The sequence below is a fragment of the Populus alba genome, chromosome 16, assembly GCF_005239225.2.
Source record: "Populus alba chromosome 16, ASM523922v2, whole genome shotgun sequence".
Lineage (NCBI taxonomy): Eukaryota > Viridiplantae > Streptophyta > Magnoliopsida > Malpighiales > Salicaceae > Populus > Populus alba.
In genome coordinates this window covers 1,312,045-1,333,624 of record NC_133299.1, presented here as the reverse complement: position 1 = coordinate 1,333,624, position 21,580 = coordinate 1,312,045, and the positions used below count along the sequence as shown (strand labels likewise).

At 35.2% G+C, this 21,580-nt stretch overlaps 4 protein-coding genes across 10 annotated transcripts; 3 read left to right on the top strand and 1 right to left on the bottom strand.

Annotated features, from left to right (window-relative positions):
• The first annotated feature begins 3,491 nt into the window (after window positions 1-3,491).
• Window positions 3,492-5,344, top strand: LOC118037252 (uncharacterized). Of its 3 annotated transcripts, none has more exons than XM_073405090.1 (3): window positions 3,492-4,589; window positions 4,626-4,911; window positions 5,058-5,344. In XM_073405090.1, exons 1-2 carry the CDS (start codon window positions 3,599-3,601, stop codon window positions 4,901-4,903), a joined length of 1,269 nt encoding a protein of 422 aa, XP_073261191.1. In that variant the 5' UTR covers window positions 3,492-3,598; the 3' UTR covers window positions 4,904-4,911; window positions 5,058-5,344. The 3 variants fall into 3 exon arrangements, with proteins under 3 accessions (XP_073261191.1, XP_073261192.1, XP_034899053.1); XM_073405091.1 differs by having other exon boundaries at window positions 3,493-4,589; window positions 4,632-4,911; XM_035043162.2 differs by having other exon boundaries at window positions 3,493-4,911.
• Window positions 5,345-6,792: 1,448 nt separating this feature from the next.
• On the top strand, window positions 6,793-9,888 carry LOC118037247 (proteasome subunit alpha type-4). Of its 3 annotated transcripts, none has more exons than XM_073405154.1 (3): window positions 6,801-6,941; window positions 7,341-7,560; window positions 8,855-9,888. In XM_073405154.1, exon 3 carries the CDS (start codon window positions 8,866-8,868, stop codon window positions 9,616-9,618), a length of 753 nt encoding a protein of 250 aa, XP_073261255.1. In that variant the 5' UTR covers window positions 6,801-6,941; window positions 7,341-7,560; window positions 8,855-8,865; the 3' UTR covers window positions 9,619-9,888. The 3 variants fall into 3 exon arrangements, with proteins under 3 accessions (XP_034899048.1, XP_073261255.1, XP_073261254.1); XM_073405153.1 differs by having other exon boundaries at window positions 6,804-6,941; window positions 7,332-7,560; XM_035043157.2 differs by lacking the exon at window positions 7,341-7,560 and having other exon boundaries at window positions 6,793-6,941.
• A 5,231-nt stretch (window positions 9,889-15,119) lies between these two features.
• On the top strand, window positions 15,120-16,330 carry LOC118037250 (umecyanin). The gene is made up of 2 exons (XM_035043160.2): window positions 15,120-15,467; window positions 15,823-16,330. The coding sequence occupies exons 1-2, from the start codon at window positions 15,296-15,298 to the stop codon at window positions 16,182-16,184; spliced, it is 534 nt and encodes a 177-aa protein (XP_034899051.1). The 5' UTR covers window positions 15,120-15,295; the 3' UTR covers window positions 16,185-16,330.
• Window positions 16,331-16,881: 551 nt separating this feature from the next.
• Window positions 16,882-21,560, bottom strand: LOC118037242 (transcription initiation factor IIF subunit alpha). Of its 3 annotated transcripts, XR_004685575.2 has the most exons (10): window positions 21,232-21,560; window positions 20,933-21,091; window positions 20,682-20,827; window positions 20,186-20,559; window positions 19,750-19,865; window positions 19,264-19,395; window positions 18,746-18,961; window positions 18,432-18,647; window positions 17,634-17,788; window positions 16,882-17,039 (listed from the first exon to the last, which is right to left on the bottom strand). XR_004685575.2 is itself a non-coding variant. In XM_035043152.2 (9 exons), exons 1-9 carry the CDS (start codon window positions 21,400-21,402, stop codon window positions 17,699-17,701), a joined length of 1,620 nt encoding a protein of 539 aa, XP_034899043.1. In that variant the 5' UTR covers window positions 21,403-21,560; the 3' UTR covers window positions 17,350-17,698. The 3 variants fall into 3 exon arrangements, 2 of the variants coding, with proteins under 2 accessions (XP_034899043.1, XP_034899044.1); XM_035043152.2 differs by lacking the exon at window positions 16,882-17,039 and having other exon boundaries at window positions 17,350-17,788; XM_035043153.2 differs by lacking the exon at window positions 16,882-17,039 and having other exon boundaries at window positions 17,350-17,788; window positions 18,432-18,644.
• Between the last annotated feature and the right edge of the window lie 20 nt (window positions 21,561-21,580).

Here is a 21,580-nt window from a genome sequence, read left to right as displayed (position 1 = left end):
GGGAAAATGTATTTTTGCCTCCTCATACAAATGAATGTTTGCCCACATTTGTCTTTTACGATTTCTAGCTCCTATAAGCCTATAGCAGTTTTTTCACTCTTCAAACTGGAAGTCTATCCTTTCCATTACCATGGGCTAAAATGGTCTGCCAAGATTTAGTAAACTTGTACCTCTCTTTTACATCAAGATCGATAAACATGCCCAGATTCAAGCCTCGGAGCCAGCAACTTGGTGGCGGAAAAATAGATGCATGGCATGGTATTTAAAAATTATTAATCCATATACATGCAAATTACATAGATGTGTGCAAATTTGCAATCCAAGTAGAGATCAGTAAAAGCCAATCAGGAATTCTTAAGCTCTCCTCAACCAACTACATTATATGACATGAAATATAATTCACTTCAAGGTGGATGTCACATAGGTTGGATCATAATTTCCTGATTGGACTTAATTCAATGGGGCACTAAAATACCATCACTAGTCATTGTCAATAAATTCCTAATTTATTTTTGACGCGTGTTGTTTTTTTGTAAATCCATAGACTTATGAATAGATAAAATATTACAGACTGGTATTTTTTTAACAGATTTTTTCCATTTATTATCCCATCAATAAAATATTTATAAAAAAACTGTTAATGTAAATACCAACAAAAATTCCCTTCAGTAAAAACTGTTAAATGTTGTCATGATGGGGCACTAAAATACCATCACTAATCAGTGTCAATAGTTGTGGTGAAGGAGAAGTTCAATCAGATGAAATGCTGATTGAATTTATATGGTTTTGGATGATTAAAGAATATATAATGATAGCAAAAAACGACTATAGATCAAAATGATAAAAGAATAATCCACGAGAAGGTGGTGTAACAGTTAAAAGATAGGCTTGCAAGTTGCCTTTTTTTGATATATACCCAGCAGTCCCTTGCCATGGTGATAGTAAAGAATTCCCCAATCTCCCATCTTTGTGGGCCATGAGTTTGGCCTTTGTTTCAAGCATCGAGATTGTTAAACTAACTTGGAAATAAAACCCAACCTAGAAGTCTGAATTCCAGAATTCAAGACTGACTCCTGTCATGGGAATGGAAGACCTTCAAAAGATTTTTTTTAATATATAAATTAATTAAAATGATGTTTTTTTTTAATTAAAAAATATCATTAGGATTTAAACTTAAAGCTGAATTTATTTTTTTCAATTGAACTAGTGCTGGCTACTAAATTAATAGAGTTTTAGATTTTTCAATTGAACCAGTGCGGCTTCTAAGTTAGTCGAGTTTTAGATTAACATATGATACCAGTCTAGTTTTTGTAACATTAATAATAATTAATCTGGGTTTATCATGCTTTGAATATGAAGGATAGTTGTATTAAACTTAGATGAGACTGATGCCATCCCAATTGGAAACCCATGACTCAATCGTCTAACAATTAAGTTAATACAAAGGATTCGTTAGATTCAATCAAAATCAGCTAAACCTGATAAAACTCGAAAAAGTTTCAAGGACCTTTATTTTTTAAATTATAATATTATTGAGCTAGTGACTTGATTGAATCAATTACATCATAATCAAGTAATTTGATTGATTTTGCATTATTGCCCTCCTCAAAAAAAAAAAAAAAAACCCTATCTCAGTAATAATGAAGTAAAATATATTTAGCCCCAAACAAAACAAAATGTTAAATATCTTAATTACAAATAATTAATCAATATTCTCGACTCGATTGGAATTAAAGTTTGATTGTGAGTCCAAGCTCAGCTTCGAATTTCATGCAGTGTGGGGGATAATGGTGGGGTATATCCTCAACTACTACATCGATCATTTTATCTAGTGGCTTGAAAAAGAAAATATAATTTTACTATAGTATATATATTCTTTATCATGCGGGTCCTCTATGTGAGTCTCTGTGCACACAGCTGCATTGCAAATATGCATATATACAAAGAGATTGAAAACGACATGACATTTCTGAGGTACTTGTGAAGCTCAAAAATGTATTGAAGAAAGCACTTGCCTGAATATAATCCGTGACATTTCCTAGCTCGCTCGGTACTTTGGCTCCTCTCAAAATGATCGTCTGCAAAGATGCATGGGAGACTCCTCCTTGTATCAAGAACTTGTTAGATGCCGACGACTGCATTGGTGGAGCTCTCTTGGTTAGCCAGTTTTTCTGTTTCTTTTCCGGTCTAAAGGGAAAAAGAAAAAGAAAAAAAAACATTATCCTAAGGGGAGCCTAGCTAGGGCTAGCTAGGAGGCGCACATGAAAAAAAATCAAGATTAAAAAGATTGAGCAAAACGCCAAAACAATTACATAATTAATGGGGGGAACGTACTCATATTTTGTAGAATTATGCGAATGAAGACGCGTTTGCTGTTTGGGAATTCCAAAGCAAGAAGAAAAGCATAAATACCAAACCAGTGGTTTTCACTATTTAATCGTGTTAATTTGTAAGCATGTGGCTGCCGACACCATTGGATTTCATTAGGCAAACATAGATTTCCAACTCTATCATAGAGTAAAAAATAATAATTATATCATTAATGTTACTTGTCCTCTTGTGTAGTTTTTCGTATAAATTTTTTCCTCGCTGTGAAAATTATATATTTCATTTTTAATAATCATCTCGGATTATTTAAATTTATTGTTTGAGGATGGAGATTTCTTATAAATATTTGTTTTTTTATATAAATTTACTGTTTAAAGTCCAATAGAGAGAGTAAACTCAATTTTGTATTAAAAAAAATAGCACATAAAACTAGTATGAAAAACCAATATTAATTATTTAATCAAGTAGGAATTGATTTAGTTTAGCTTATTCAACTTAAAAATAATTAAACTCATGATTTCATCAAGATCCAATTTAATCTTTATTAAGAAAAAAAGTAAATTTATCGGCTTGTTGCTCTTCTTCTTATGTAGTTTTTCATATAAAATGTTTTCTCTCTGGCCGGGAAAACCATTTATTTTATTTTAAACATTCACCTCGGATTATTTAAATTTAATATATAAATTAATTGTTTAAAATTCGACAGAGAGAGAACTTAATTCTGTGTACGAAAAATAGAACGTCGATGCATCTCATCCAGAAATAAATAAAAAGGGTTTTTTTTTTTTTTTTTCACGTGGCTTGTAGGAGGCTTGGGCAATCACGGGCTGAACAGGCACTACAAGTCAAAATATCCTCCATCGTAAAACAGTGCTGCTTGATGCCCTCTGCATTGAAAGTTGAGATGGACGTAATAATTGTCCCCGTCTCCAAGCGGATAATAATTGGCGAAACTAAGCGAGCGAGGCTTTTATTTTTTATTTTAAATTTTTTTTTTAAGATGTTATTTTTTATATTGAATATAATTTTTAAAATGTTGTTTTTATATTTATTTGTTTTAAATACAATTTGTATTGTAGGTGCAACGCGTAGCTAAATGAACAGGTATTATTTGTTCTGTCAAGTCAATGATAAAGTTGCAATAAAATATTGGACTGTTGATTGAAGAAAGAATTATTCGGACCACTCAAGTCTATAAGAAGGCTGGCATGCATGGCTTGAGCTACAGACTCACTGAGAAACTCAGTGAGGGAAGTGCCAAGTAGCCACGATGGCCAAGTTTGCTCTGGCTAACCTCTTGATCCTCCTTGTGAACTTGGGCAGTTTGCTCACGTCACTTGCTTGTCCCTATTGCCCTTACCCAGCTCCGCCATCTAAACCACCAAAGTATCCTCCTAAGATACCACCGGTGCATCCTCCTCCCAAAGTAAAGCCGCCACCAAAGTATCCTCCTAAGAGACCACCGGTGCATCCTCGTCCCAAAGTAAAGCCGCCACCAAAGTGTCCTCCTAAGATACCACCGGTGCATCCTCCTCCCACAGTAAAGCCACCCCATCACCCTAAACCCCCCGAACCCCACCCACCTAAGCCACCTGTTGTTCCCAAACCTCCCATTGTACATCCCCCGTTTAAACCGAAACCACCCATTGTACATCCCCCGTTTAAACCGAAACCACCCATTGTGCATCCGCCCTATAAACCGAAACCACCCATTGTGCATCCGCCCATTAAACCGAAACCACCCATTGTGCATCCGCCCATTAAACCGAAACCACCCATTGTGCATCCGCCCTATACACCGAAACCACCCATTGTGCATCCGCCCTTCATACCGAAACCACCATATGTTCCCAAACCACCAATTGTGCATCCCCCCTTCATACCGAAACCACCATATGTGCCCAAACCACCAGTTCTGCCACCATATGTGCCCAAACCACCAGCTCTGCCACCACCAAAGCCTCCAGTGACTCCTCCAATAAAGCCACCAACACCTCCAGCTCTTCCACCACCAACTCTTCCACCACCAAAGCCTCCAGTGACTCCTCCAATAAAGCCACCAACACCTCCAGCTCTTCCACCACCAACTCTTCCACCACCAAAGCCTCCTGTGACTCCTCCAATAAAGCCACCAACACCTCCAGCTCTTCCACCACCAACTCTTCCACCACCAAAGCCTCCAGTGACTCCTCCAATAAAGCCACCAACACCACCTATTGTGAACCCTCCACCACCCGAAACACCATGTCCTCCACCTCCACCTCCACCACCCGAAACACCATGTCCTCCACCTCCACCTCCACCACCAAAACAAGAGACTTGCCCCATTGACACTCTCAAGCTAGGTGCATGTGTGGATGTGTTAGGTGGACTGGTCCACATTGGTATTGGCAGTAGTGCCAAGGATGCATGCTGTCCAGTGCTTCAAGGTCTCCTTGACTTGGATGCTGCCATATGTCTTTGCACCACCATTAAGGCTAAGCTTCTCAACATCAGTATCATTATACCCATTGCTCTTGAGGTCCTTGTTGACTGTGGCAAGACCCCACCTGAAGGGTTCAAGTGTCCTGCTTAATTAATCAGGTACTAGCTAGCTTCCATTTTCAGAATTTCGCTATATATATATATATATATATATATATATATATATAGTCTTGACAAGATATTCCATTTATCAGAAAAAATATCCATGAAACTAAACCATATTTTGGCGTTCTTGATGGTTGCAGGTTGTGTTGAAACATGCAGAGTGTAACATGTGTGAGCTTGAAAGTGTAAAGAATAATTGCATGTAGGCCGGATCATGAAGTGGCTGGAATGAAGCCTTTAATTCAAGAGGATATCATGTGTTTAATTTGTTATAGTTCTAGATAATTTTCTTATGTTCCTTTCCTTCCCTTTTCAGAGAATATCTTATGTTAATTTCTTCAACTTGTTGCCTATCAAATGTGGGCATGCTTTCTTGATTGCTTGATGTTTAATTCCATCAAAATGTGATGATCTCCATCACTTGTGACGCTCGCCATCCAATTATCCCTCCCTCTAATGCATCTTTTTATAAAAGTGTCTGAAATTAAAAATATATCCAAATAATATATTTTTTTATTTCTACTACTATTACATTAAAATTATTAAAAAAACATTTAGAAAACGACATGACTGTAAAAACAAAGATTCGTTGTCCCCTTGTAAACTTTTTAACAAACGTGTTTGATTTCTCTTAAATCATCTTTTTTCCCGGTATAGGTTTCTCAATCCATACTTGATTTGAAATGTTTATATTCCATTGTGGACCAAGACCATAGTATTTTACTTGAGAAAATTAGTACGATGTGAAGTAAAGTCCAATACTATACACACACACACACACACACACACACACACACGGGTAGTGCTTGGTTCACGGGAAAAGGCTAGAAAAGAATACAAACTCTTATCCAACCTACAAGATTACAAGATCCCGAATATATTTATTTTATATTTCTAGAAACACACTATATGATAAAGATATTTTAATAAGGATTCTAAGTTCTAAGCCTAACCAAGGTCTTTGGGGCATTCGAGAAGGAATGGAGAAGAGTTGGTTTGAAGACCTCGCCTCTTAATCAAGGGGGAAAAAATAAAAAATAAAATAATAATGTTATTAGATAAGAAACATGGCTTGTTAGAAGTCAGAGTACTCCTGACCTCCTTTTTATATGTCCAAATAAAAGGGGTAGGAAGGTAGGAAATTGAAAAAAATTATAGTTGTTAAATCCAATTAGGTTTAATGAGTAGGTCTTAGATATCCATTATTCAAGGCTTAATTTAAATCAGATTTAAATATAAATGAAAAAAATATTGATTTAGTAAATTTTAATTAATATAATCAGATTAACTCATAATCTAGTTAACTTGATTGAAACTCGATTGAAAATTTAATTAAATGAATTCTAATAAAAATAATTAACTTGATAACCTGCATGTTGATTTAGTGCCCCTACCCTTTTTCATAGCAATCCTCATGCTGGGTTTACTTGATGGAAATAATGTTAAATCTAAGAATCTAAGAAGCTGATAGAAAAATATAATCAATTCTAAATGACTAGTAACTAAAATAAATGTTATAAAATCAATTAAAAATCCAATAGTAATTTTTTTTGTGGTGTAAGATGCATTTTTCAAAAATAATTTTTACTTTAAAACTATCAAAACACACTAAAACAAAATTAATTTAATAATTTTTTAAATAAAATATATTTTTAAAATACATCCACAAAAACTCAGAAAACTCAAATAAAGAATTGATTCTAATTGGGCCATGTTAACGAGTTAATTTTTCTTTCACTAATCGTTTTTTTTTTTTTAATAATCTAAAAATGGATAAATAGGAGAAAAAAAAACTCTAATAGGCTTAATTATATTAAGCCCATAAAGTAAGCCCAACCCAAATTCACAGCATTGACAGCCCAACCCACCCAGTATTAGCTGTTTTCACTCTTCTTGAGCAAGAAGGTAGAGCGAAGTGAGAAACCCATAAAAGATCACCAAGGAAGCCATAGCTTTCATCAGCCCTCAGAATCTCCCGCATCACACTACACGGCAAATTCCTTTTGATCACTTGCATTTTACAGGTAATTAGCATTCCCTCTTTATTTTTATACCAAATGTCTCTTCTTTCGTTGGTTTCTTGAACTAGGTCTTGAAGATTTGGACTTTTTATATTAGTTTTTGTTGTTGCTTCTTTTTTGTGTGTGATTATGGTTTCTGATTGAAATTTGAAAATGAGTTTTATTTTTTAAGTGTTATGAGTTAGGTTTCTAGGTGTTTACGTAGATCTGTTTTTGTTTTTGGGTTGTTATGGTGGTAAAGCAGTAAATGTGCTGCTTTTTTTCTGATTTCGTTCTTGGTTGAGGGGTTTTAGTTGGTAATGCTGATTTCTTAGGTGATTTTTAGAAGTTGGACTTTGAATTGGAATCTGGGATAGTTTTATTTTATTTTTGGTGTTAATTGTAGTTTTGCAGGGTTTTCAGGGATCAATTTGTTTTGTTATGGGAGACCAAAAGAGAGAGAATTGTTGATGGTGTGCTCACTGGAAGGACAGAGAATGGGATGATGGGGTGTTTCCTAGAAACAGATTCTAATATAGTTTGGCAAATTAACTATACAATGTGCATTGAATTTTGGAGTGGAAATAGACCTAGTTGGATTTGATGTGTTTTTTAGAAGCTGAACTCTGGAATTGGAACTTGGGTTAGTGTTGTTTTGTGTGTGTCCATAGTAGTTTTAAGGGATCAAATTGTTTTAAGGGATCAAATTGTTTTGTTGGAAGCGCGAAAGATAAAACAATATTGTTGACTCTGTACTAAAAAGACATAGAAGGGGTTGTGTTTGGCGAAACAGATTTTGATTTTAGTTTGGCAACTTTGTTAGTGATCCTTGATTGAACTGCTAGATGAAATAGAGCAACTATGGGACAATGTAGTTGTATATTTGCTGGAAATAACTGATATTTGATTGTTTTTGTAATATGATTTGCTATATGTCCTTTGTGATATTCTTGACAGGTATAATGAATTAAAGGATGGTAAACAAGGAAAACCTAGTTTGATATATGGGTTATTGTTACAGAACAGTGCTTAACTATTTAGTAAAGCGTACTAGTTTCTTAGTTAGAGTTTTCATTGTCTTTCGTAGGTTTTTTTGAATGGTCAAGGTTAGACTTAATCAGAGGGACGACATTACTTAAATTACAGTTGCAGGATTTTATTTTCTTATATTCAGTCCTTGTGTGTTTCTAATTTAAACAACTTTCAGTTGCCTGCCTTTGCAACTTCTGTTGTGAGCTCTAGGGTTTGCAAATGTAGTTTCCTAATGGCCTCTTCTTTAAGAAACTTAAAGTGTATGCACCTCCTTTACAAACTCCATGCATGTGTTTTCTTGCACATGTATGTGATACATGTTCTCCTATGTTTGCATTTGGCTCTTTGGAACAGAAAATATGCATGCTGTTTCCATGAGGCATATTTTATTTGAAAATGGATGGGCATGAAAAGGGGCTGAATTGGGAAAATGGCACAATGATTGCATCTCCTAAATTTTTTGGTTAATCAATCAAAAAAATTGAAGAGTTTAAAATATTGTCAATTTACAGCATGCAAAGCCTACATTCTACCTTTTCAGTTTATGGAAATTTCCACACTGTTTGACTTGTTCGTGGTTCTGGAAGCTCTAGTTGTTTCTGAGATGTTTTCTAATCGTGCCAAGTTCTCACTTCCAAGCTGATTATACTGGCTATGCTGTTCTCTAAGAGTTGTCTAATTTATTTTTTTCCAACACATGCTCAATTTCTGCTTTCGCTAATGTGTTGCATGCTTTCATTTATTTGCAATTGAATGATCTTCGTGTGAGTCTCTCACTCTTTTACTGTGGATTCACCAACCCTGCTTTCTGGCCTTTCCTATATAGTTAATCAAGTGAAAAGGGGGGCAAGGTTAAGAACTTATTTTTGTTCTTTTTGTTGCTTATGCTGATTATCTTCTTTCAGGATAAATAAAAATGTCTCGAAGATATGATAGCCGCACAACAATCTTCTCCCCTGAAGGACGTCTGTACCAAGTTGAGTATGCTATGGAGGCCATTGGAAATGCTGGTTCTGCAATAGGAATATTATCCAAAGATGGGGTTATCCTGGTTGGTGAAAAGAAGGTCACATCCAAACTATTGCAAATGTCAACTTCCACTGAGAAGATGTACAAGATTGATGATCATGTTGCTGTTGCAGTGGCTGGAATTATGTCTGATGCCAACATCCTAATCAACACTGCAAGGATCCAAGCACAACGCTACACCTTTGCATACCAAGAGCCAATGCCTGTAGAGCAGTTAGTTCAATCCCTTTGTGACACCAAGCAAGGGTACACACAGTTTGGTGGTCTTCGGCCCTTTGGTGTCTCGTTTCTGTTTGCAGGATGGGACAAAAATTATGGTTTCCAACTTTACATGAGCGATCCTAGTGGAAATTATGCTGGCTGGAAAGCTGCAGCAATTGGTGCGAACAACCAGGCTGCACAATCCATGTTAAAGCAGGATTACAGGGATGAAATCACAAGGGAAGAAGCTGTCCAGCTTGCTTTGAAGGTGCTCAGCAAAACTATGGATAGTACAAGTCTTACTTCAGAGAAGCTTGAACTGGCTGAGGTCTTCCTTTCTCCTTCGGGGAATGTCAAATACCAAATTTGCCCACCCAATGCTCTAAGCAAGCTGTTGGTGAAGTTTGGGGTTACCCAACCAGCTGCTGAGACTTCCTGATTCGACCTCTTTTGTATCTCCTTCAAGTACATTACTGCTCTAGATAAATTTCATGCTTGGAGTATCTTTCTATTCTCAGAATGCTTCATGCAAATGAGACTTCCAAAATCATGTGCTTGATTATAATTACAGTACTATGATGGTTGATCTGAATTTACCCATAGACGCCATCATGTCTTGTGTTGAAATTATTACATAACCTCTACTGTTATGTGATTTTAGGGCAAAAATATACACTTCCAACTAAATTTTAGACTCTCGTGAAGTCTGGATGGGCCTTTGTACATGATGCAAATCTATGTCTAGGCAGTTTTGCGAAGTGTTGTTGGAAATGTCTCCTTTTAGGTTTTGGCACATTCGAAAATTCGAGCAAAATGGGAAGAGTTCTCTGCTGTCAGCAGTGTTATAAAACCTAGTTCGGTCTAGACTTTGAACTGGGTTTTTTTCATTAAAATTATGTTTTCAATTAAAAAAAAAAATAGAAAACTTGAAACAACTTCGTTTGGGGAGCTTTTTTAAAAAAAATCATTGCTCGGTTAATAAGCTAACTTGTAGTTAGGTTAAAATGTCTAATTCATAACTTAGCCGGGTTGACTCTCGAATTGGGTATTATAACTAGGGTGGATGCTTTAAAGTGTGATATTTTCCACAAACTGATCTTGTAATAATCGATTTCTCGTTAATTGCTCTAAATGTATCATCCAGTAATCTGATCGGGGAAAGAAGCCAAGACAAGCTGCAAGCCTAAGGTTCAAGCATGCCAGAAAATATATCAATTTCGATTCTGATACACAAATAACAAGTGATGTGCCATGCAATAGAATATGACTGAACTTGAAATCTCATAATAAACCCTCGAGGTATTTTGGCTCAAGTAACAAGGAAATCTGCTCCTTGTTTATAAATTATAATCTTTGCCTTGAATCTAATAGCAGACTACAAATTAATTTCTTTTTCTAGGGTTTGCCTGCCTAAAACCTGAAGATACAGATTGGCATGTCCAAAGAATAACCATGAGTCCTTGACTGACTGATAGCAACAAGAGATTTACAGTCAAAGCTGACATCCAGTTTCTTACACAAATAACAAGTGATGTGCCATGCAATAGAATATGACTGAACTTGAAATCTCATAATAAACCCTCGAGGTATTTTGGCTCAAGTAACAAGGCAATCTGCTCCTTGTTTATAAATTATAATCTTTGCCTTGAATCTAATAGCAGACTACAAATTAATTTCTTTTTCTAGGGTTTGCCTGCCTAAAACCTGAAGATACAGATTGGCATGTCCAAAGAATAACCATGAGTCCTTGACTGACTGATAGCAACAAGAGATTTACAGTCAAAGCTGACATCCAGTTTCTTACACAACACTGATCAACAGTATAATGTCTTTCTACTACAATCGCGAAACAGAAACTTGTCTTCCCTGGAACTGATAATTTCTGCCATCTTATTGAAGGCTGAGATGTGAACTAAAAGACCATGTTGCTGTGCACTTTGTTTTGCTTTCTGCTGCTTCTTGCAGGCTGCCCTGCTTAGTCTGATCTTTCCTCTACACTGGACATATTGCAGATTAATGTGCACCTTGTTTTTCTTTCTGCTACATCTTGCAGGCTTCCCTGCTTAGTCTGATTTTTCCTCCACATTGGACATATTGCAGCTTCATATCCCTCCAGGAACCAGCCTGTCCTAAGAATCTAGCTCCAGCCAATTACAAATGTTGCTGTTACATTAATCTGTTTGTTTGAAAGGTGTAGTTGTTATTTTTTAAAGTGTTTTTCATTTAAAAATATATTAAAATAATGTTTTTTTTTTTTTTTTTTTGATATCAACACTTCAAAATAATCTAAAAACACCAAAAAAATATTAATTTGAAACAAAAAAATTTAAAAAAATCAAATTTTTTTAAAAGCGTTTTTGAAACGGAAAAACAAATTTCAACATATTTTTGCACAATTTGCTGTTGTTGTAAACGACAATGAATCTAAACCAAGCTCAACAATCAAACAAGAAGTGAAAAGTTAATCCCTCATGCAAAGACAGCCAGCTTCCTTGATTCCACAAATTGGAAAATGAACTTCACTTAGCTTAATATATTGTTTGTAACGAATTGCTTTGAGTTTATCACCATTGTCTGTCAGACTGATCAATATGAAGATTAAAAGCCAAGAACTGACATGGACACTGAGACAATGGTAGCTAGCACAAAACAAAGAATATGTGAGGATTGATTTGGCCAATCGTCATGACTGATGCGAACTTAATTATATTGAAAGATTTAGTACAAATTAATACTTAACCTAATGGGGATTACTAAGGCAACACAGTTCTTACAAACACCTTTTTCTCAGCCTCTCCGTCGCGGTTTCCCCTATACATTGCTCAGACACAATGATTTAAGCCCTTCCCCATCTTATCCATCCACGTTTATGTATTACATTGCTGATTCTTTTGGCAGAATCCAATGGGATGTAAAGTAAGCAAGCTCTCGACTTCCGAGCAGAAGCCAGAAGTAGTCCGCTCCTATGGTCGTGAATCACGCTTGGTTGAATTATTGAAGCCAGAATGCTTGAAAGTGAAGAAGATCCAGAACAAAAGGCATGTGCTCCGAGAAGAGAAGAAGGGTACAACAGTGAGCAAGTTGACTCTACAGGACTGGCTTTTAACCTCTCCTAGCTTGAAGGCAGAACAATTGAGAGGAGGAGAGCTTTGTGTCTCAAACATGGGTCCTTCAAAGGGGTACACCCATCTATTTCAACTAAGGCAAGAGTGAGTTCTTCCACGGGCATACTATTGGGGCTTGATCAAGTAGATGATATAGAAGACTATGTCGGTGTCTCTTCAGTAGTGAGTTCAATTAGCAGAACCCAAAGTGGGAAGTCACAGAAGAGAGTGAGCTTTAAACTTCCTGAAAAGGCTGATATTATCATATTTTACTCTCCACAGAACTCATTGGAGAGTGACCAAGATTGCTCTTTGTAATGTATATTTTGAGGTGCTTCTTGTTCTTGATTATCTTGGATATTGTTTGTGAAGTTTCTTTCCTGTTTTATCTATGTCATTTAAATAGTGTAAATTGTAGTACTGTATTTCCCCTTTAACATTATCTTCAAATGGAAGAAAATGTTATGAGGAGCTCCACAATTATATTTGAGAAAGAAATGTTTTGGAGAAAAAAGATGAAATTCATGTATTGATCCAATGAATCTAAGTTCAAACCCCTTATCATAAATCTGCCATGGAGATTGGAACTACTCCATTAAAATTGATAGTATTTTCTATTGTTTCAACTCCAAACAGAATTACGCGAGTAGCATTTGATTTGAGCTTGATAAACAAGTTCCATTGTAAGGTTTGGTGCAGGATTGAGGTAGTTTTCATGGTTGCGGTTTAAAAAAGCAGATTTAAAACCTAGTCTTGGATTATTCCGAAGAAATCAGTGTTGCTTGTAAATATGAAAAATAACGGAAATAATAAAACCTAGTCTTGGACTTGGTAAGCTTCTTCCTGTTGGCATGTGAAGTAAAAAACAAAAGCATCCATATTACTCTTTATAAGATATTGTCTATCTTCTCTTAAATGAATTTCCCAATCTGTTTTCTCCACAGAAAACCAACAAAAACATGTTTCTTGGAAACCTCCTTGCATGGAAACAAGATTGAGACTTTGGAGGAGCTCTTGGAAAAGATTCACAGAGAATTTACACTATTGCTTGAATCCCAGATTACAACAAGTAAATACCCTCCATATTATTGGCTTGCCTGCCGGTCATGCTTAAATTTAGATGAAGAAATGTGTCAAAAATTATGCATAATTTGCCCAGATTATGGTGATTTACATAATAAATTATTTTCATTATTAACTTTGGTTATCCACATAAAATTAAAATCAAACCTAACATTTTGGTTTTAAATTAGATGTTTTTAAGTTGAAAAACTGTTCAAATTTAAAAAAAAAACTCTTCTAGAAATAAACTGATCACATTATATCATTCATTCATGAGTTAGGCTAACAAAATTTAAACATTAATGATCACATATATATTTTAAAAAAAAAAAATATCAAACCAATATTATAAAATAAAACCCAAATTCATGTCCGTTGCATACTTGCATGCATGTGAGTTTAAATCTAAAATTCATTTTGCTTATATCCTCTTTTCTCTAAAAACTAGGGTTTATTTTGGATCCAATTTAAACTTTTTATATTCTAAGTGTATATAAATCACCGGGAAATTTATTTTTTTGTGGGATGGAGCTTTTAGAGGGAATTTTTTTTAAAAAATATATCAATTAAAAGTTATTTGAGATCAATTTTTTATTTGCTTATAATTTGAAAATTAAATTTTAATAAAGTTTTAATCTAAAAAAATAAATTAACCTCATTTTTAATTTAATATCAAATATATCTATTAACCGTGTTTTAAATAAAAATTTCAACAGCGAAAATATCATGTTGAATTATATTCTTGGAATTCATGCTGTATAGTATTTTATTTTCTAGTATTAGTTTGATATTTCTCTTTTCATTTAAAAAAAAAATGTGATAATTAATGAATAAAATGCGTCATAAATCATATCATATCATATCATTTTCATGTTATAAGAGAGTTCTTGTCGTAATCAACATAAATTTCTTCCACATTTCGTCTGGTATTGCTTCAGTGAAAAGCAATTACAATTTCCAGTAAGCAATTACACCAGTACCATTTTACATGACTTCGCAATTTATTCCCTCCTATATTTTTTTTCCAGTATATATATAAATTTTTTTTATTTTTTTGTTAAAAATTAAATTTTTTAATGTTTTACATTTTTTTGATACACTATTTTAAAAAATTTTTTTAAAAAAAAAAAAAAAATATTATTTTGATACATTTTAAAATAAAAAACACTTCAAAAAGCAACCACAACCACAACTCAAACAAATTAATTAATTAATTATATATATATATATATATCAATATTATTTAGAAATTAAAATTTTCTTTAAAAAAAATACAAATTTTAATTTTTTAAAGAGTAAACATGTTTTTTATAAATCAAAATATAATTGATTAGATTTTAAATTTTTTTTTTTATATAGATCATCAGTTTCATAATTCTATATCACATTAATTTTAAAACATTAAAAATTAATTGAAGTGTATATAAATTGACTGTCCAAAATTATCAAAAAAAAAAAAAAAAGTATGAAACAAAGGAGTACTCTATCTCTCTCGGCACACATTCACAGGCTCTAGTGTGCTACCTACGATTCTCTGCTCTTATGTAAGCTTTTGAAAGGAAGCTGCTAGGAAAGGAAACCAAACCAAACCCTCTAGGCTCCACCATATCTATAAACCTGACCCAGACTCAGCTGTCACGGGTTGGTTTATCCATAAAGACAATGTTGTTGTTAATTTTTCTTACAAAAAATCAACGAGTTCTGACGACAACTCGATCAAGTCACAGATTAATGACCGGATATAAACCAGGTCCTGGCTAGTTCCGGTGTTAACCGTGACTCATGTGAACTCATGAGCCAGGCTAGTTTAATAAAAGTGGGCTCTACCCTCTTCTTTAGTGCAATATCATTGAAAGGACACATTCTCTTTCACTCTTAGCAACCAGTCTTCTAACTCTCTCTTTTTCCCTCCTTTCCTTCTAGGAGAAGAAAGTTTGTTGTGCTGTGAAAATGGCAATGACCAAGAAGATATTGATGGTTCTGGTTCTGGTTCTAGTCGTAGTGAGCCCTAATGATGGAGCCCAGGTGCACCATGTAGTTGGAGGGGATCGTGGATGGCACCCTTATACTGATATTGGTTCTTGGTCCTCTGCTAGAACTTTCAGAGTTGGAGATAAAATTTGTAAGCCCTCTCTCTCTCTCTCTCTTTCTCTCTCAATATTTCTTTTCAGAAAGGTTTTTCAGAGTTGAATTATTGGTTATTCCTCCATTTAGCTTTTTCCTTTTCTTTTCAATATCCAAATATCTTAATATTTATTAACAAGGGTATGTTTGAGAGCGGTTTCGTGTAATTGAAATTTAGTTTTTAGAGTATTTGGATTTAAAGGGTTATAAATCCGGGACTTGAAGGGGTTTTTTTTTTTAATCAATACAAGTAATTCAGCTTTTAATTTTTAGTCGGTAGAGTGATTTTGGGAATGTATTAGGACAAGTTAGATGAGCTAGTAATAATATATTTGACCTGTGGGGGAGATCAGGGTTCACCCACACTGCAGCACAGGGTAGCATAGCTGAGGTAGAGACAAAGGAAGAATACCTAACGTGTGATGTGAGCAATCCAATCAGAATGTACACTGATGACAGTGATGGCATCACTCTTGATGGAGAAGGGACCCGTTACTTCACAAGCAGCAGTTCTGACAAGTGCAAGAATGGCCTGAAATTACATGTAGAGGTGGTGGTTCCTGAAGCCAGAACTGATACCACCACCGCACAAGTCGCATCAGAAGGCTCTGATAAGGCTATTGCTGCCCCACCAGAAAGTTCAGCTCCATCCCATTTCGGTGCAAGCTTTGCTTTATTGATGGCTGGATTTTGGTTGTCCTATATGGGCATTTAGATTGGATTTTCCTAGCTCTTGTATGCTTCTTGTTTTTGGATTTTATTGTAGTGATTTTTATGGCAGCAAAAGCTTGGAAAACTTGCAAAATTATGTTAATTTAGACATGTATTCTTTGGTTTTTGCAAGGATTATGTCTTCTTTTTTTCCTGGTCGTTTGATTAAATGTCTTAATTTAGACATTTATTTTTTGGTTTTTGATCCATAAAGATTTTTTTATTTTTAATTTCTTGTCGTTTGATTATAAATGTTCTATACTAATGAAAGCACTCTTCTCCTTCATTTAATCATTCACCGACCTCCATCCACATGAGAGGATGGTGATTTTAAAAATAATGTATTTGGATTAAAAAATATTAAGATTTTAATTTAGATACACAAATACACGTTACTATTATGAATAGTTATTAAATCTAATCTATCACGTAGCCTAGCTCGAATGGAGTTTATTTTTAAACAAAGTTATAAATTAACCCGATCAAACTCTTAGCAACTTAATTAAACCTAACTAAACCCAGCTGAAAACTCAATTAGATCCGGTTTTAAATTTATCAATTTTTAAATTTATTTAAAATAAAATCATCTCAATATTTTAAAACTTTTTTTGTTCAAATGGTATCACTTCATTAAAAAAATTAAACAAAACAAAACAATTTTGTTCAAAAAATATTATCATTTAACAAAAACAAAAAACTCAAAAACAACATCGGCTTCACCCACAAACTAGCAAATTAATGATTCGGGTCCTAGGTATAGGAGTCTAACAACTATTATCTAAAAATATCAGCGAATTAGAATAATGCTAATGTTACCAGAATTTCAATCATTTGACTTATAACACCCACCAATGGAAGCCTGTCATTTCAACGGATGAAATTTTTCAGAAAATTATTGGACGAATAATATTTAATTAGCACTGCTAGATTATACCAGAGCAGCCATTTTTATAGTTCCTAGTGTAGGTTTTGATCTGGGGTTGCCTTTAAAGGCCTGAAGGTTGCTTTGCTCATATGTACACAAGCAGAAACAGTGCTCCAAGCTCTTAACTACCATCCACCAGTATCAAGCATCAACTCAAAAAAATCAAATCAAGGCATGGTTTGGAAACAAGCCATAGCAGATGTAGGGTTTGGACACACCATGCAAGGTTGCTACCATTCAAGTCTAAGGAAAATCATTTGCTTGAAATTAGGAACATCAATTGAGACCAGGATTCATCAGTTTCTAGCATATTGCTGGGTTAATGAATACATCTAGCAGCCTCCAAACAAAATACAGAGTCGGTGTACACTACATTTTACAAGTACACTTTACTACAGTAAACATTTTACAATTTCATCATTAAATTTGCTGCAACAAAGTTACAAGGATATTAGTTACAGAAGGCTAAAGGGATTCTTTTCCTTCTCCTTTTATTTTCTTTTTGAGCAAGCACAGTTATAGACTTACAGGATAGTTAGCGGTTTCATGGGCTAATCTGAGCAAGTGAAAATCTGGGAACACAGAGAAAGCTATCATTTGTCCCTCAGCACAACATAGTTAGATCCACTGGTCTTTTGAATCTTAGAAATTCTCCTCAGAATATCTGCAAAAGCTTTCTTGTCCTGCACCAATGAACTTCCACCAGTCAGAAAACAGAGAGGAGAGAGGGAACTGAAAGCATCCAAAACTTTTCAGGTGATGCTACTTTATTGTTCTTCCAGAGGAAGCAGAAATTCTCGTTCAGTAGAATGAATGAATATAGTAAGCAACAAGGAGATACATCTTCAGTCCATCCTATCTATATTATTATCCTGTGCCACCAACCCAACCTTGGTTGGACTGGTAGAAGCCCCATGTTTATGCAAAAACTTAGCCACCCCCACCCCTTAATGATAAGAAAAATCCCCTGGCATGAGATTCAGACATTCTAGAACAGTTTTCTAAGCACATGTTTTTCAATCTTAAATTGTGTTTATCCCATCATGAACAACACAAATTCTTAAGAGCCTGACTGATAATCCTAAAGAGTTATCAGCAGTGAAGCACTGGATAGCATAATTACCAAATCATAAGCATAAAAACTAAGGGTAATTGTAATTTGATCTAAAGTTAAACCGGTTATAGAAAAAATAAATAAATAAAAATGCACGGTACTAGCTGAAAACATAGCTTCCATAGAAAATCTTGCAACAGCACAACAAACAGGTCAGTTTTGAGTGGCAGGCAATATGAAGCAAGCTTGCACAATGCTAAAGAAGAGCATACCTCAGGAGTCCTTAGTCGTGATTTAAACCTAGCAACCAGATCCTGTGTGGTAACAGGCCCATTTTGCAACAAAACAGCCCTGATCTCTTCTTCAGTGACAGGACCAGTAGAACCTGATGTTGACCCTGTTTTTGATGATGGTGGCGTTACTTTAGGAGTTGCAGTACCTTTAGTAGCGGGTGAGCTTTCTTCTTTCACGGCAGGTTTTACTTCCTGCTTTAAGAGAACATTAAAGTTCATAGGAAGATTGGTTATTAGAGACATTCGATAGCATAGCGCACTGTTTTAGATGTATATTTGAAGAAACATCTTACATTTTCTGTCTTCACCTTCTTCACAGGTGCACCATTAGAAGATTTTGCATCTTCACCATTCAATTTTCTTTTCCCCTTGGCAGACTTGGAGGTAGAAGGGGTTCCCTTAGCAGAACCTGAAGGTGTTGGTTTTGCAGGACTAATGTCAGCAGCTTCCTCCTTTGGCACAACATCCTTCTGCTTTGGAGCCAGTACAGGAGAAATATCATCATCCATCTGATAAGACCAAACAAGAGCACTGTAAGTGAGAGAAGATACAAAAATTAACAAGAATACCAAAGAAACCTTTACAAACTAATATGTCAAATCAGGCATCATATAAGTTGATTGACATCTCAGAATTAAAAAAAAACAAAAAACAATTCCACCCCTGATCACTCAATGCACTTTCATATTGGACCAGGAAAATAGAAGCATAAAATAAAAGCAAATAGAAAACAAGCACAGCAAAGCAATGTTGAAAATGCTCTTAGGTTGCCAACTAAACATGCATACAATCAGCCATCACAAAAACTCACATCCTCGTCGTCGTCGTCATCTTCTACATCTGACTCGTTTAGACCATTTGCTTTACCTAGTAGCTTCTTCAACTCTTTCCCAGATTTACTCAGTCCTCCCTCCTCATTCTCCTCATCCTCATCATCTTCATCCTGCAAGAACATGCAAATACCTTACTGTTATTATCAGCATTACAAAAAAAAGAAAAACCCAGTGTGCTTCTCAATAATAATATCCCCCTTATCAATTCAAAAAATGTGCTCCAAAATCAAAATTCCATTTCATATATCAGTCAACATTACAAAAAGTTCTGACTAAAATCTCCACATTTTCAAACTACTCTCAGAAGAACCAAACTAGCCTAACCAGCATTACATGAATATAATAGAGCATGTATAACACACCAAGCAAATACCAATATGCCAACATGCCCAAAGAACATATATAAGTTGAGGCACAAAAGCAAGTAGTTTGGATTAGCACCAAGATAGTTTGCTAATACAGACCTGCTTGATTTCGGGAGGAGCAGGAACTTCTGGGGCCAAATCCTCCCGTTCCTCAGGATCAATGGCAACAGCTTCATCATCATCGGTGAAAATTTCTTCATGCTCCCAATCATCACCTAAGACCATAAAATACATGTGCCTGAGGTAGGAATTACTAGAAAACCTAAATTGCCATGTATGGTTCACAAAAAAAATAAATCAGTATAAAATTCAACACAGTTGAAGCTCATAGCACGCCCATGAAAAAAGAACAAAAAAGCAATGTATCATGTTTAATGTGCATCAGAAAGAAGATAGTATTGATTTCAAGAAGGCAGAAAAAAAGACTACTAGACATTTAAAAAAAAAAAACAGCAATTAAAAGAACATAAAGAAATCATTTAAGCATTTATACAAGAAATTGGCACCCACATGGCGTTTGAGGGAAAACACTCACCCTTCTCAATATCATCATCATCCATATCAAGATCACCTCCTCTTGGACCTTCTTCATCATCATCACCACCCTGTTTATTGAGTCCGAGTCTGCTCTTCCTTCCTGCCTCCTCCTCTTCATCTTCCTCTCCCCTGTCAGACACATTTCCCTCATCATCATCACCACTTGCTTTCCGACGCCCACCTCTCCCACCAGCTGAAACACCCTCCTTATCATCTACCTTCTCCACCTCACCAAACGCAGCAGCTCCATTATTTGCAGCTTTCATCATCCACCTTTCATACCCATCCGCAGTCTTCCTCCTATTCTTCATCTTCTCCTCTGCTTCCTCCAACGTAAGTTGCTTATAATGCGCTACCTTGTTAAAGTTGTACCTATTCCACATATCATCATTACCACATCATTCAAAAGCACCAAATTCATACATTTACAACCACCCTACCTCAAGTAAGGAACCACAAACACCAAAGTCATTAAAAATAACAATCACACATACCATGAACCAGCAGGAATAGCAACAAACTCTTTCCCAGTCATCATCAACAGATAATAAGTCGCCGATTGCGACCCTTCAAGATGACCCTGATACTGAGACTGCCCAGTCTCATCCTCCAATAGCCAAGGCTTATTCTTAAACTTCTCCTACACAACCCAAAATCCTCAATTACAAACCTAAATACTATATACTTTAAAAAAAAAAAAAAAAAAAAAAAACACTAAAATTATGTATAAAAAAATCATTATTACCTTCAAAGCATCAGTAATCTGACGACCAAGGATTCCTTCTTTGTGCAAAGACCATTTATTTTCCGCATTTTTTTTCTTGGAAAAACTCGGCAATCCTGTCACGAATCTTCCTATAAAATAATTCTTGTCGCTACTCGTACTCGCCCTAACATTATACTCCTAATAATCACCCGAGAAATCATAAAAAATAGAGAAAAAAAATCAAATTTCACTCCTAAAAATCACCAAAAAATATTCGAAAAAATGATAAAAAAAAAATCCGAGAAATAAACAAAATCAAACAGAGAGAGATACTGTACTCGAATCAAGCGAGTGACAGTAGTGCCACAATCGAAGCATTTGCCGCGATTCTCCGCCATTGTTTTGCCGCAATTCAAGCAAAGCGTCATGTGCTTGCAATTGCTTCCGTACAAATCTGTGGTGCTGCCGCAGCCGCTACACGACGGCTTTAACAGAAGATCGAACGACATTTCGCAGAATAATCCTTCGAGAAAGATTAGGATTTATAGAGGCTTTTCAATTTATTTATTTATTTGAAAATATTGAATTAACTAATTACTAATCCGTTGATTTTTTATTTATTTTTGCTTTTGGATTTTTGGATTTTGTGATTTTGCACTATGAAGAGAGAATGAATGAGGTCAAACA

Bases quoted from the DNA above. Each gene is read 5' to 3' on its own strand.
- LOC118037250 (XM_035043160.2), top strand. From the start codon at position 15,296: ATGGCAATGACCAAGAAGATATTGATGGTTCTGGTTCTGGTTCTAGTC. The intron at 15,468-15,822 runs GTAAGCCCTCTC...GGGGGAGATCAG, and splicing joins CAGAGTTGGAGATAAAATTT to GGTTCACCCACACTGCAGCA.
- LOC118037242 (XM_035043152.2), bottom strand. From the start codon at position 21,402: ATGTCGTTCGATCTTCTGTTAAAGCCGTCGTGTAGCGGCTGCGGCAGC. The intron at 18,962-19,263 runs GTGAGTTTTTGT...TGGTCTTATCAG, and splicing joins ATGACGACGACGACGAGGAT to ATGGATGATGATATTTCTCC. The intron at 17,789-18,431 runs GTATGCTCTTCT...TCATTGGTGCAG, and splicing joins CACGACTAAGGACTCCTGAG to GACAAGAAAGCTTTTGCAGA.
- LOC118037252 (XM_035043162.2), top strand. From the start codon at position 3,599: ATGGCCAAGTTTGCTCTGGCTAACCTCTTGATCCTCCTTGTGAACTTG.
- LOC118037247 (XM_035043157.2), top strand. From the start codon at position 8,866: ATGTCTCGAAGATATGATAGCCGCACAACAATCTTCTCCCCTGAAGGA.